Source organism: Gymnoscopelus braueri, assembly GCF_963280865.1.
Source record: "Gymnoscopelus braueri genome assembly, chromosome: 19".
Classification (NCBI taxonomy): Eukaryota; Metazoa; Chordata; class Actinopteri; order Myctophiformes; family Myctophidae; genus Gymnoscopelus; species Gymnoscopelus braueri.
The window spans coordinates 48604232-48620702 of NC_137621.1; the positions used below are offsets into that span (position 1 = coordinate 48604232).

The 16471-nt window shown below is 40.3% G+C and overlaps 1 protein-coding gene across 2 annotated transcripts in view; it reads right to left on the reverse strand.

Moving 5' to 3' along the window:
* Nucleotides 1–1549: 1549 nt before the first annotated feature.
* rragd (ras-related GTP binding D) overlaps nt 1550–16471 on the reverse strand; it is a 74080-nt gene continuing 59158 nt past the window's right edge. For both annotated transcript variants that reach the window (XM_080415112.1, XM_080415111.1), the window contains exons 6-7: nt 13174–13322; nt 1550–3521 (exon numbers count right to left, since the gene is read on the reverse strand). In XM_080415112.1, coding sequence (XP_080271238.1) covers nt 3370–3521; nt 13174–13322 — 301 coding nt within the window. In that variant the 3' untranslated portion in view covers nt 1550–3369. The remainder of the gene's footprint in view (nt 3522–13173; nt 13323–16471) is intronic.

Below are 16471 nucleotides of genomic sequence, written 5' to 3' on the forward strand. Positions count from 1 at the left end.
GATTTGAGGCATTTTGTTCCGAAAATGTGTTTTGCTAAATTAGACCTGCTGGTGGCGCTATAACAGGCCAATGTGAAAAGGGTGGCATTTCTTCCTCGGCCTAGAGGGAATGTGCGTGTGAAATTTCGCGGAAATCGCAAGCTGCGTTCAAAACGGACCAGATCCGTGTTGATCACATGACTATAGAGATACTGTTTACCAATTTGCATGACGTTTGGATAGAATCTGTAGGAGTAATATCCAATATATAACAGGCCCATGTGAAACATTTGGGGCAGTTCTGAATTGGCATCCAGGGAGTGTGTGTGCACAGTTTCGCAGCGACCGGGCCAACGGTGCCGGAGATTAGCTGCTAACGGACGGACGGACGGACGGACGGACGGACGGACGGATACTCTCTCACCATGCCTTTTGGCCTGGAGGAGACAAAAATTACCTGGAACACTAAAATGTAGCTGATAAATGCGTACTCTCTTCTGATTGGCAGAAATGTCGTCACCTACCTGAAAATGTATTTTCTGTTTATTAAAGATCTGGAGAGACATGGAGACTCCTGTTACTGGACAAACACTCTATAGCAATCAGAATATAGTGCTTTTAACACCTTTTAACCTTTTAACAAAACACTTTTTGTTTTAACCCAAACAATTACATTTACCCCTTTAAGTGTGAAAAGCTCTATTTTGTGGGAAAAGAGGAAGGACGTACACATCCAAAACTTGAAGTTGGGCAGGTGCTGAGGAAAGAACAGCACCAAATAAAACAAACGAAACGCTCGCACACTGGTTGGGTGTTTCTTTTTTTTTAACCACTTGAACCCCAACATGCCTATTATGGGGAGAACATTCACCCAAAATAGCTGATTTTGAGCTTGTAGATCGGCTAATTTAGGTGAAGACGTTTGGTGTAGATGGGGGGGGGGGGGGGGGGGGACCGAGAACAGTTGTAACTCAAGTCTGTTTCACTAAAAGACTAAAGGGTTGAAGTGGCTAAAAGCTCTATTTCGGCCACAGTTATTGATTATTGGCATGTCATATAATCACATGTTCAATTAGATTCTTCAGTTATTAAAAAAATAATAAAAAGACCAGAGCATAGTAGAATGTTGACAAATGACTATTATAGATAGTTAATGCATGTTGACTTTATGTCAGTCACTTCCTCCCTTCACACAGCCTCACAGTGCAGTATTGATACTTTTACGTAAGTAAAACATTTGAGTACTTTTTCCACGACTGGATATAGCCTACACCAAGAGAATAGTACAGGCCTGAATACTTGACCCATTCAAAGGGCATTATTTGCCCCAAATCAATGCATTATTTAAAAACGTTTTAAGATTGTAATTGTAGTGTAACAAGCTAGCTGAGAACTGTTTAAAAGGTAACAGTGTTGTGAACAGCACTCACACATGCCTTGCACATTTTTCTTTTGGTTTTCCTCTTGAAGACAGGGCTCGTTGAAAGGACCGCACAGACATAACGCAAGCATTCTCATGAGGAGGAAACAGAAAGCAAACATGTTAAATATAGTTGCTGTTGGGGCAGAAAAATTATTGTCCTACTTCGTCATGCAAGAGTGTCAAACAAAAGTAGCGAGATTTGCCAATCTACAAGTTCATAATGTGTTGCGGTGCGACAAGTTGTATGAGCTTGAAGATTGGCTACTTTCGATGCTTTTGTGCCACACCATGATGAAGTACAGTGACGAAGGCATTAATTTAAAAAAAAAACTATTATACGATATTATATGATACAAGTTTTCTGCCCGACAGCAATGATATGCTGAATAGTTGCAGTACAAAAATAATCAGTAGAAAAACAAACGATCTCTGAGCTCAGTGACGCTAAGTGATTTAGCTAGAACGGGTCACAATTATCATCCTGCCAGCTCCCTTTAAAACGTCTCTAGAGAGGCCATATTAACTTGATGCCTCTGGCATAGTTACAAAAAACAAAAACAAAAAAATACTAGTGCCAGCAGCAGAGCATATGGAGTGGTACACTTGTGCAGTGCCATTATACACAGTATAGTGCTGTTTGTAATTATGGGTAAACTTTGAGGCTCTAAGACTGTTGTCAGTTTTTTAGTTCTGTCTAGGGCTGAGCAATATCTTTTTCTGCCGGGCAGAAACCTCTTTTCTCCATATTTTTAACTTTTTGTGTTTTTTCGTAAATTAATGCCCTACTTGGTCATACTACAGCGTCACACAAAAGCGTCAAAAGTAGCTGAAATACATGCTCAAAACACGCACAAAACGCAGCGCGAAGCGATGCATTTTGATCGTCGATCTGTTATTTTTGCTATTTTTGAATTTTAATCCTGAAAAGTAACTGTTTTGGTTTCCACCCGACAGAGACAATATAGTATAATATCAATATTATATCCAAATAGACCCAGATAATGTCTGTGATTTTTGGATCTCGTAATACTGTGAAATATTGTAAGTGTTCACTTAAGCACTTTCCAAAACAATAATAGCCAATCATAACGCTCATAAAGCATCGCGCGTGCCACGCTATGAGCATCGTGATCGCGTTATGATCGGATTTCTTTTGCTATTGTGGAACAATTTTGAAAAAAATACAAATTATTATCACAATGCATCACTGTCACAATATCGATCGATATCGATATTTGATTTACCACCCAGCCCTAGTTATGTCCACTGCCTTTATACACAGCTAAGAGGCTTTATTTTGTCATTAGCGTGCCCCCCTTCACACGAAAAGTAGTTCCATCAAAAGGTTTCTGTTTCTTGAGTGCATGAACCAGTGTTGCCATGTCTACTTATTATAAGCGAGTCAAGCGACTTTGGGCTTGTTTTTCTGTAAGGTTGTATATATTGGTAGATACGGGTTGCGTTTTTTTGGATGGTTTCTGGAGTGTAGTTGCCTATTTGGGCATGTCAAGGACTCCCAAAATAAATATGTATCGTGTCGCGGACCCTCAGCTGAAAATATGTTGTGCCAGGGACCACCATACAAGATTTGTGTTGTTAAAATGTTTCTAAAATATTCCAAGTATTAACTTTTTTTTTAACTTTTGAAAATAGCCGATCTACTAGCTCACAGCGTGTCGCGTTGCTACGTGTTGTGAGCTTGTAGATCGGCTATTTTCAAATAGCCGCTATATAGCCTATAGTGTGTGTGTGTGTGTGTGTGTGTGTGTGTGTGTGTGTGTTCGTTCATGTAGTCAAATCTGGCAACACTGGCATGAACCTAAGAACCTGGGAGAAGATTGGGACAGTAACACAATGGAGTTGTTTCTAGGAGTTTTTTTTTTTTGTCTCGGGGACCTAATTGCCAAAGCAAAGTTCAGATACATTCATTAGCTGACCGACAGGCACTGGCACCGGTTGGCGTTCTCTCAGTGCGGGTTGCCGGGGACGCCGTTGGTCACGGCCTGTCTGCTCCACCTCCTCTGGCTGAGGAGCTTGCGGTTCTTTTGAACTTCCACCCGCACATCAAAGACCTCCTGAATGGCTTTCCGGAAACAGTGGAAGTTGTAGTCGATAAGCCCTGGAGGGTACAGGAGAAAAAGGTACATAATGAGGCACTTTAACCCATTCAATCCGGGATATGTCCGATATGAGCTTGTAGATCTGCTTTTTTTTAATAGCCCAAAGAAACCTAAAAATGACACACAGATGCGTTCCCGGTCTTAATGGGTTAACACGTCACACTCCTCTGGGTTTGGATTGATTTCGCCCTCATTCTGCCCCTCGTTCGGCCACAGTCCCTAGCAGTGGGTGAGAATGTCGTGTAATTGATGTAAAAAGATGGCTCCAATGCAATCCAGTTTATTTATAGAGCACATTTAAAACATCAGCGTTGAACCAAAAGTGCTGCACACACTGCACACATTAATACATATAAGAGACATTCGTGGGGAATATTTGACAGGAGTACCTATACTTTGTCTCCAGTGGTGGAAAAAGTACTTGTACATTTGTTGCTTAAAAACGTACTTACTTTTTAACGTAAAAGTATCAATACTGCAATGCAGAAATACTCTGTTACAAGTAAAAGTACCAGTATTAAAAATGTACTTGAGTAAAAGTACAAAAGTATTGGCATCAAAATGTACTTGAAGTACCAAAAGTAGAAAGTACTCATTATGCAGAACGCCACATTTCAAGTTTTCAAAATGTATAAAAATCTTTTGAAAATAGCAGATCTACAAGCTCTCAACGCGACGCGTTGAGAGCTTGCTATTTTCGAATAGCCGAAATATATATAGAGCTTAAGTGGTTAATGTATGTTTAATGATAAAAATGTAAATCTAAAAAGTAACTTGTAACAAAAGTTTTCAAATATTTGTAGTGGAGTAAAGGTACAATATTTTCCTCTGAGATGCAGTGGAGTAGAAGTAAAAGTACTGAAATTAAAAAAGAAAATTGTACTTAAGTACAGCACTTGAGTAAATGTACTTACTGTAGTTACTTTACACCACTGTTTGTCTCATGTACTGGGGTTGAGTTTGTCCACCACTAGTCGGAACATATCCTGAGGCCAAAGCTGAACAACATGACACCAGTATAAGGTGTAATTGTACCATAATTCGCCCAAGATATTTGGTGACCCAAGATATTTGTGGTGACCCGAGATATCTCCAAATCTAATTGGCAGATTGCCAAAACACTCGTCTGTGCACTTACATTCTCCCTGGTAGATGCTATTTCAGCTATTTCAGTGGCCCCATGACCAGTGTGTGGTGATCGCTATTTTAATGGTGATTTTAATGACTTATATTTCATAGACTAACCACAAGCCAGAGGTCCTCGCTGGAGCAACTCTGTGTTTAGAACGGTTTACATATTATGTTTTATATTTTTTTGGAAGAATATTAGTCATACCCCCAAATATGGATAGTGTCTGACACCATAGTACTGACGTCATAGTACCGATGTTATAGATGGGTGACATCAATATAGAGTTATAAAAGAACTAGAGTGATAACTGGAAATCCCTGTCTTTGGGCTCTACGTCCTCCCCGTGGGGGCTCCTCACTGGCAGGTGAGCCAGTAGGATATAACACCATGTGACAACACACATAAATGCGTGTGGGGAAATAATTGGCATAACGACTAGAAAAAGCTGGAAAAAAAAGCACACACACAAATAAAAATGACCCCGTCTTGTGTGGTTATGCTTCCACAAGCTTAAAGTCTTTTGAGCGTTTCCATACCAAGTTGATATTTTCATGATGAGTCGTTATTGTGAATTAGTGCCTTGACTGACAGCAGTGGATAGATAGGATTATCCATCCATCCATCCATCACTGCCTGTCAATTCGTAGATATACTGAAGCGTAGTGCTGGACTTTGTGACAGGTGCAGATGCAGACTGGTGCTGGTTTCAAAAAAAGCTCTCAATCGTAAAAAAAAACTAAAACTAAAAAAACTACTTTGTAGGGAAATGATCAAAATAATTTCAGCTTGTCAGAAACTAAGTGATGTTGTTGTCAAAATAATGTAAGCTAATTGGGTCAAATACCACCGTGTACAGTTAGCCCACAAAAGAAAGAGCCTCTTTGGTGTTCGTCCAGTTGGGTGTAGTTATATATGCCTAACCCTAACCTCACAAAAACTATGCCATAACCGTAACCCTACAGTATACCTTAGCCTCACAGAAACTATGCCTAAACCTAACCCTGGGTGTTCCCACCTGGGTGAATCACCTGGAAGAGAGGTTCTTGCGTCCCAATATGACAGACCACTCTAAAATCTTTGAATTGGTTCTGCAAAGACTTATTTTTTTTTATCTCAGACTTTCCAGTCAGTTATAGCCACTAAATTCAATTACAGTATAGATATCACCGTCCGTCCTATTGGTAAGCGGAGATCTCACATACGTCTGGCTAGACGAAAGACTACATACTGTATGGGAAGTAAAAAAAAAAAACGTATTGGAGTTCACAAATGTCAAGCAGTTTGTAGTGTAGAACATTTTATACATAAATGCAACAACATTCTAATTACGTTTCAAATGAAAATTGCAATACTATTTTATTTACATATTTAAATAAGACATTTACGTGTGCATCAGAAATATATTTGTGAACCTTATATTATGTGGATTTTTATGCAATGATACATTTATATTTGTGTGCATTGAAAAATATTCGGTGGGGTCATTTACGTATAAATACAGATTTTTTTTAATCCTTCTGACTGCATTCATGTGTTTTGAGAATGATCTGATCTCGGTAAAGGTGAGCTTAACAATCATCTCTAATTGTGTTCAAGGGTCAGCCATGCCCCACCGCCGAGCTGATGAACGAGGCGAGTGCTGTCACCGATGCCCTTTGTTCAGAAGGGAGAATAATGGCAGTGCTTTGAAAAGGGGCATATTCTAAAGAAGCGGCTCTTCGCACTGTCACACGTGGCCTTGGGGACAGCATTGACACGTTCAAGGGGGACAGGATACGGTCCTTTGATCAGTGCCACACACGGAATTTATCAGTGAGAAATAAGAAGAAAAAAAATCAGAAGTGCCAGTGAAAGAAAAGCTTCTTGATTAATTTTTGCTACTGTAGGTGTGACTTCACCCACACTGAAATATAGTAGTATTGAGATAGCTGCCCGGACCCAGAATCTACAACAGACTATTTATCCTTTCTATTAGAACAGTTTGTTGATGTCACCAGTTTGTGATTTGGTTTCTTTTAACTTTTTATTTCCTTGATTTCTTATGCCCTCTACTTTGCGTAGAGAGCATAACAATAGATATCAATGTACAGTATTCTATATAAAAATTGCCTAGAGGGTCAACCGACGGTGGATGGGAGGGCGGATTTGGACGTCACAAACGTAACATGCAGACCTGCGAGGCGCACCGTTGCGCCGATCCGCACTAAACTTGTCCACCAAAACTGGTCAGGGTTCTGCCATCAGGGACCATGTGTGGCTAGCCTGGGACCAGACGAATCTGCGAGTGCAAAAAAAATTTGCACTCTGCGATTTGGGTCTGGCACCGCTCCATAGAGAATCCATTTCCTGCTCCAGAAGACGTGGGTAACCAATCAGGGCCCAGTATTCAAATATGGGAGACTGTAATTGGTAGTTGGTTGTAGGTCTAACCAATTGCGTCGAGGGCCATTGTTTTGATCCCGCCCCTTGGGAAAAAAAACTTCCTCATGGAAGCACCAGACTCATATCCACACAGTGATATAGTCTGGCTATGCAAGGCTATATCCCCTGGCGGGGCCCCTAGGTGCCTAGGTGCCCTAGGCCCCTGGATACGCACCATTGCTCCCCCCCTCTGTGTTCTTATTAGCTGGGCTTTAAACAGCCATAACTCCAGTTCCCAGCATGCTAAACGCCCCAATCTTCGTAGGTGCTCTTAGACGACCAATAGGGACAGGCTTCCAATTTCATCAACAAAGACAATTTCAGGTTTATCCTTCCTTTTGTCTGTCGGATTGCCTTGAAACTTCACCCACACACTCTCTTTGAGGGGTGTGTGTGTGAAGTTGGTGTGAATTGTTCACTTCCGGTTTTACCATGAAGTGGTCGTACAGGCATTACTGTGGACCTGGGTGCTGCAAGTGCATCGCTACTCGGCAGCAGTGTTATAGCAGTGTTTAACACTTAAATGGCCATAATTCAGTGACCATTGCTCTTATCAGCGCAACATAGGACTAGGTTTGAAGGCTGCATAGTGGCCTGAAAATCTAGTGTATGAAAAGGGCTACAAAATAAATGGATTCACTTGATTGGTTTATGAACTTGATAAGCTGCATTGATTCTATATCAGTTAACCACTTGAACCCATATTCTGGGGGAGAACATTCGCCTAAAAATGCGTGAGCTTGTAGATCGGCCATTCTTGGCATAGAGTGATAAAAGAGCGTACCAAGTACAGTTACAACTCAGGTCTGTTTCACTAAGAATAGAGGGTTTACGTGGTTATGGTAATGAGTTATAATTCGAATTCAACCGAAAGTTTCAGTATACAGTATGTACATAAGCAACTTACTGTACTTAATCTTGAATAGCACATAAAGGCCTACATATTTATACTTCACTGTAATTAGCTCCACATTCACAAAGTGGCTGCTACACGCTCATTATTGATTACATATTCATCTGCATGCATACGTTGTGTCTGTCTGAAGGTTTAAGGGCCTAAATACAGTATACTTCACTTTAATTACATGGAAGATGTCATTGTGGATGGAACATTGGAAGTGAAAATGCAGGGGCAGTATACTGTACCATTATAGTTGCTGTCTGGAACAAACCATGTATCTTTTCACCTGTTCATGTTTTTTTTCGTTGTTGTGTAAATTAATACCCTACTTCATCGTACAACAGTGCCACGCAGAAGTCGCAAAACTAGCCGATCTACAAGCTCACAATGCAATGTGAGCTTATATATCTGATATTTTTTGCTATTGTTTAAAACATTGTGTAACAAGTGTAAGTGAAAATGGTTAAATGTGTGGGTTTTATAAATATTGAACCAATGAAAAGTATTAACACGAGCTTGTGACTAAATAATAACTACATTGGATCGACCTGGAACACAGGTTTTTTTCCCTCTCCATTTCCTGAAAAGTAACGATTTTGGTTTCCACCAGTCAATTTATTCCAGATCCAACCTGCCCCCCTAGCAAATATAGCTTTTAAACATACAGACCTCAAGTGGCAGCCACTGTGAGTATATATACAAAAGTGATATTTAGGCCCTTTCAACCAGGGCAGGGGCGTCAACACCTTTTTCAAAGGGGGCCATATTTGAAAATAAGAAAATACCATAGAACCGATCACAAAGTCACATCAAATGCATCGCATTACGACAATGTTATTTAACTACAGTGCAATATTGTAGCCAAATGTAACTTCACCCATCTGTGCTGTAAGCAAAACAAAATGTAACCAGCTGTGAAAAGATCTCTACTACTCTCTACTACAAAAGAAAAACAATAAAATAAAAAAAACATAAACAATATCCTTTCTTTCGCATCTTGAGAATGAGGCAACACAATACAAGCAGTTAGGACTGAAATTCTACTAATCTGTCTATCTGCCCAGGTTAATTTCAAAACATCAAAATATGAATTTCACTATACTGATAAATAATACATTTCAGGAGGGAAGCCGCGGGCCATATAAAGTCTGCCCTTGTGCCACAATTGGCCCCCGGGCCGCACTAGGGGGCAGGTCAGGGTTCAAATGGTGGAGAAGATGGTTTTGCTGCGTTTAGTGAGTAGGTGAGAGAAACGGGGGTGATGGTGCAGTACCTTAGACCAGCGGTTCTCAACCAGTGGGCCCGAGCCCACTGGTTGGCCGTGAGGATATTGCAAGAGGGCCCCGAAATAATTGGCAAAAAACACTACACTAAATATATGTTAAAAAGAGAAGAAAAAAAACCATGGTATTTCTTTTCTTTAAAACCTTGAAACATTAGTTTTCATTGTGATACCGATAAATAGTAACTTAAAGTATACTACGTTAATTCCATTGATCGAAGCTACAACACAATCAATTGATTGATCATTAAAATAAGCTCTGAAACACACAATTTTCAACTGGGCCCTGATCCAGAAAAGGTTGAGAACGTATTAGACCACTGAATTCATCCTGACATGACAACAAAAGCATAGCAATGTATATACAGTACATCTCTCATTTTACCGCTGCGAGAAGTCAACAATGAAAATCCCCATCAGTATTTCTGATGGTACAGTATATCCGCCAGGACATCTGATGACTTGCTTCGGCCCACACAACGAAAGCCAAACAGTGAGCCAGAGGGTGCAACAGAGTTGGCTTTGCAATCTCCACTGTCTTGCCACCTTCTTGCATCAGCCAGCTAGCCTTGACAGCTTGTTTCAAGCCTTAGCACAGTGACCATTACCATTTCTTATTTTTGCCCACGGATGAAGTGCAGACTTTTCCTCCCCTCCTAACATTATACATAACAACACTACTTTGTGAATCGGCTGGCGTTGGGGGTGACACAACTCGCACAGCATGGACTGTGTTCTACACCGCAAAACAGATAGCTACACACAAGAAAGTGACTTGGTGTCCAAATTACCAAACTAAAAATGTACTAATAATGTCACCAACACTAGAATGACATGACCGGGGATTCACCTCCACCTACCCACTTGCCTTCCGGCGACACGAGCAACCTGGACAGGCTGGCTATAGCTCCCTCGCGGGGGCTACTCTGAAAGGGGTGGAGGAGGTGATGAAGGTGTTTATGGCGAGGAAACTGGACCCAATTATGGGCCTTTTCCTTACTTCCTTCACAGGTTTTACCAATGATACTAATGAAGGCTCTGTTCCATTTCATGTAGCACAGTGGTTCTCAAAGCTTTTAATTTCAAGGACCCCCGTAACTCTGAGAGTGTACAAATGGACCAAATGGTTCCATTTGTACAATCTCAGAGTTACACACCTTTTAAGGGGCCATTTGGAACCCCCTCAAGGAACAATGAGGGCCCCTGGACCACACTTTGAGACCCACTGGTGTAGCAGAGTGTTTCCAGTAAGCCAAAATGCACAATATCAGAACCCTGACTCTGTTTGACCAAAATGGAAAAGAGCCTTCATTAGTATCATTGGTAACACCTGTGAAGGAAGTAGAAGAGGCCCAATTTCTCTCCAAAATGGCTGCTGTGCATAGAGCCTATTAGAGATTGTGTGAAGGTTTAGCAGCAGGGGTAATGATAGATGGTTGTTGTCGGGCAGAAACATTCTTATCTCCATATCCTAACATTTTGTGTTTTGTTCGTAAATGAACGCCCTACTTGTTCACACTACAGCGTCACACCAAAGCATCAAAAGTAGCAGATCTACAAGCTGGAAACGAGGCGCAAAGCGACGCGTTTTGAGCTTTTCGATCTGCTACTTTTGCTATTTTTTTATTTGAATCAAACTCAAATTAAGAAGGTTCTCCTCTGTAATTTCACTATGCACGCTTCTAGATTTACATCCACCGACTTTGTGTTTTTCTTTAATGTTTGCAAACAAGAGACATGTTAGCAGGTAAAGTGTACAGCAGCTCTCTCAGCGAAATGAGAGGTTTGAGCAGGTCTTAAGGGTCTCAAGGGAGGCACAAAAGAACCTGCGATATGACAGTAATATCCTGTAGCAGACATGAATGAGATAAAACAGTTTCGGTACACAATCCATAGACAATAACTCTGTTCTGGCTGTGTAACCTTTACAAAATCAAATGTAGTCACAAGATAAACTGTCCATATGTTGACATTATGATTTTGTATAATGGTTAGGTATACCTAACATAGGTATACAACATATATTGTATAATTGGTAAAAGAGGTGTTTGAACTGAGCTGTGCCATTGGTCCCTAAAATCATAAATTCCCTGATAATATTTTCTGCATGCATGATAGAATATAATATACTATAATGCATAACAGTGGTTCTCAAACTTTTTTGGCTTCAGTACCTGATTTCTGAATCCGAGAAACTTCGGTTCAAACGACCAATTTCCGAAATGTATTCATTATTTATGAGAATGACCAAATGATAAAATAGGTACTGTTTTTTCCACATTATTTGAATTTCCAGCATTTAAAATGATCTGTTACCCCGTGTTTAACAGGAATACAAGGCTCAGAGGGAACGGTGAGCAACGTGGAGTCTACAAGGTCAAAGTAGTCCGGAGCAAAAGATGGAACTCAATGAATATTCAGCTCTGCATATGGACGGACACTCATTAACAACAATATGAAAAGTAGATTTTGAGATGAGTGGAGCGGGATGGATGCTTTGACACAAGATCACATGCAATTATGATAAATAACTGAAATAATAACTCATTACCAGAAAACATGGAGTCACTCTCTAAGCATTTGGACTTACTGTACATATTACGGTGGAGTTGGATTAGCAGGTTAATAAAAGAATATTGTTGCTGTCGGGTAGAAACCTTTTTAACTTTTTATGTTTTTTTCATAAATGAATGCCCTAGTTCGTCATACTACAGTCTCACACAAAACTAGCAAGAATAGCCAATCTACAAGCTCAAAATGTGCCGCATTGTGACGTGTTTTGAGCTTGAAGATCAGCTATTTTTTGCTAATTTTGAATTTAATTCCGGAAAACTAACAGGTTTGGACATTTCCACCCGACAGCAACGATATGCAAATATGCAATAATATGTACATTATATTTAATGAATACACAACTTCCGGAAGGCTTGTTGTACATTTGTTAACACAATTAACACTTTCTAATGTGCCATTTAAGCTAAAGGCTACACAATTGCTACAGAACATTTATTTAGGGCTTCAACTATCCATTATTTTCTTAGCGATTATTCTATTGATTATTTTTTGGACCAATGCAAAGTATTAGCAAGAGCTTGTGATTAAATAATAACTACATGGGATCCACTGGAACGCAGTTTCTTTTTTTTCTTGTTCCTATAAAGGCACCGTTTTGGACATAATACAAGGTTTCCAGCCGTCAGTGACGATTTCATGTGTAAGGTTTATATGAAGAAAAAGAAAAGACAAGAAAAAAGGAGTGGGCCAAATACAGACACCCTGGGGGACGCTGGTCAGCAGAATATATAGCCTTCATTTCTTCAACCACTTTACTGTTAACCCATTAAAACCAGGAATGCATCTGTGTAACCACTTAAACCATTATTTTATACTTTGGCTATTCAAAAATAGCAAATATACAAGCTCATAGTGCGGCACCGAGTGCCACGCTATGAGCTTGTAGATCTGCTATTTTAGAAAAATCGTGAAAATGTGTGCAAATCTGAATATATATATATTCTTTAAGCGTAATTTTTGTAACTCAAGTCTTTGCTTCTAGGGGGTCCCTGGAACAACTTATGTTGAGATGGGGGTCCGCGGCCAAATACATATCATTTTGTACATTTGTAGAATCCCCAGAAGCAAAGATTTTAGTTACTTTTTGAGTTAGTTAGCTTTAAAAAATATTGTATTCAAAGATTTGCAAAAAATCATGATTTAAAAAAAAAATTGCAGATCTACAAGCTCATAGCTGAGCTTGTAGATGAGCTTGTATATCTGCTATTTTTGAATAGCCCACAGTATAAGATAATGGTTCAAGTGGTTCAAATCTAAAATTACAGATGCTTTCCCGGTCGTATTGGGTTAAGTGGTTCATGAAGAAATGAAGGTAATACATCAACACTAAGCTGAACTGACCTTTCCTCTCGAAGCTCTCCTGGCGCAGGAAGCACACCATGGCCAGGAACTTGGTGACCTCCTTCAGGTACATGACGGTGGTGTTGTTCAGGTGGATGATGGCCATGGACTCCTTGTCGTACGGGGAGCAGCCCTCGTCTTCGGCCAGACTGGAGGGGCCCACATGAGGAGGAAGACAAACATTAAAAAGGTCATTTATTGTGGTAAAGTTAAGTACACTGCCCACCACGGTGGAGTCTAGGGGTTTCAATCCACTGCAGTGCATCCGCCTTTGTCGAGCAGCCATACAAACACTATTGGCCCGTGTTCGGAGGAGGGTGTTCAATGTACAAATGTATGCTTTGAGCTTTGAACAAGGTTCATGTCTGGTCAAGAGACATGTTTGAGTCTAACACAGGTTAAAGGGATAGTTCAAATATCCATGAATTCAAGTCTCCATGGGATGAGTAATCGATAGAAAATAAGTACTTTTTTGGGTGAACTATTCCTTTAACATATTGAATCCAAATCTGACTTTTGAAAAACATGTCAAGAAGGTGACAAATTATACAGTTAAATTCAATCTGCAAAATCTTTAACAGATTAGCCCTTTTTAACAACTAGCCGATAGCGAAAATAGTCCCTGGAGAAAAGATAGATTTACAAGACTAAAATAATGAAGACTCAATGATGTTTAGCCAAAATTGACTTAGTAATACAAATGTAAATTTTAAATTAAACATTAAAATAGACAGTATGGTCCTTTAACTCTTACCCTGCCAGAGTTTTTTCAGAACAGTCTGTAGCCTCGGCCAGGGTTTTGACCGATTTTGGTATTTTGTCATGTGTTGTTTGATGTTTGAAAATAGCTCAAAACCAGTAGTTTCAAACCAAAAAACATTGTGAATTGTTTGTCCGTTTCAATTTTAACATTGAAGTGGATGGAGCAGCAAATCTTTGGAAATTGTTATCTCCTTATTCGTTTGGAATATCGAAAAGGTGTCAATACTAAATAATTAGAGAATCTTTTTAGATTTTTTTTTTTTTTTTTTTTTTTTTTCATGACGTTTTTAAACGTCTTTGGCAGGCAACAGCTAATTTCTCAAAGACGTTTATAAACGTCTTTGGCAGTTATAGAGTTAAAGGGGCCACACCATGAATTTCATTTTTTTTTGGGGGGGGGGGGTATTTTTTGGGCTCCCCAGTGTCTCTTGTACCCCAAAAAATATTTTTTTTTAACATTCAGTCATTCATTCTCATTTCAGAGATTTTCAGAATGGGCGTGTCTGAACAGGCCATTTCAGAATGGCAATGCAAGTGACGTCACTTGCCTTGCCATTGCATTGATGATGGCCAGACAGAATTGCTCAGTAGCCCCCCCATGCCCAAAAGGACGTTTTGGTATTGCAGCTGAAAGTGCTGTATAAGCCAGAGACAATTGACTTGGGATGAGTATATCTGAGTGATGATTTAGGCTCAAACCTTTTGAAAAAGGTTTGAGGGCCATACACCATATGATATTAAATATCAAATATATTTTTTAAATTCATGGTGTAGATCCTTTAAGGAACAGGAGTTCAGAATAAGATCAAGATGGGGATGCATATTGTCTGAAGAGGAGAAGAGAGCAACACATCTCATACATGCAGAAGTAATTAACCAATTAACCACTGCATCCATTTATGCTGGCTATTAAAAAATAGCAGATCTACAAGCTCATAGCGTGTCACTTAGTGTTGCACTTCGAGCTTGAACATCTGCTATTTTTGAATAATTTAGATTTTTTTACATACATCTTCTCATCTGGGGGTCCCTGGTACAAAACCTTTTCACATGGGGGTCTGCGGCCAAATACATATCACTTTGGGTTGAGTGAACATGAGTTCAGAGTAAGATCAAGTTGGGGATGCATATAGTATGATGAGGAGAAGAGAGCAACAGATAACAGATAGAAAGGTGGGGAGGTGAAATGGAAAGCAGCACATGAGCACATCTCATCAAGAAGGAGTGAACAGCAGGCCATGAAGGTGAAAAGCAAAACACCAACTATTTGTCCCTGAGGCTGGACACAAACACAGGAAAAAAAGACCCAATATGCAAATATGCCCTTGTAGTTTTCTATTGCACTAATGTATATGTTACAGGTAAATTGGCATTCCAGGTAAATTGGAAAAGGGGCGCTCGTTTTTACCACCCAACCAGCAATTCTGTAGAAACAACACTAGAGGGAGCCACGAGCCAGGCTTCCCAACTAAAGTGCACAAACATAAATGGCCGCGACCACACACACACACACGCGCGCGCGCACGCTCATGCTTTCAATTTAGAAACAACACTAGAGGGAGCCACGAGCCAGGCTTCCCAACTAAAGTGCACAAACATAAATGGCCACGACCACACACACACACACGCGCGCGCACGCACGCTCATGCTTTCCATTTAGAAACAACACTAGAGGGAGCCACGAGCCAGGCTTCCCAACTAAAGTGCACAAACATATATGGCCGCGAAAACACACACGCGCGCACGCGCTCATGCTTTCAATTTGGTTTATTGAAAGCAGGACTGTTAAGATACTTTTATTGTGTTCTGGCTTTTGTTTTAGTTTCTCCCTGACACACACACACACGCACGCACGCACGCACACACACACACACACACACACACACACACACACACACACACACACACACACACACACACACACACACACACACACACACACACACACACACACACTATAACTATTATCACGTGTGCGTGTGAACGCGTGTTCAGCGTTCCCCTATCGTAGCTTCCTGGTTGCTACGTGGGGGGGAACAACAAAAGACAGGTCCGTGTCGCATCAAAGCCCTGCCTCGCCCGAAGCCCTGTGCCTAAAAACAAGTGCTCCCCTTCCAATTTACCTGGAATGCCAATTTACCTGTGACATATATACTGAATGTGTATTTTGCATATGTGTATAGGCCTACTGTACCTAACTGCACGTTCGATATTCCAGATACTAAACCTCCTCATATTCTGCTCCTCACATTTCCCATTGCTGCTAAAGTTTTTTTTTTCTCCTGTAATATTGCTTCTAATAATATTTTATTATAAAAAAAATTACCTGCACTATATAGAACAAGCACACCCTTCAAAGACATGCGACTGAATAGAACATGGCGGCCACGTCTGTTGAGTTCAATGGAGCAGTGGCGGCCTGTTCTATTCGGTTCCTCAAGCTCTATTGCCAATGTTTTTATTTTCCTTTATTATTCTCTTTTTATGTTTCTTACATCCAGTATTTATAGACAAGGTCATCAAGGTCAGGTCTATA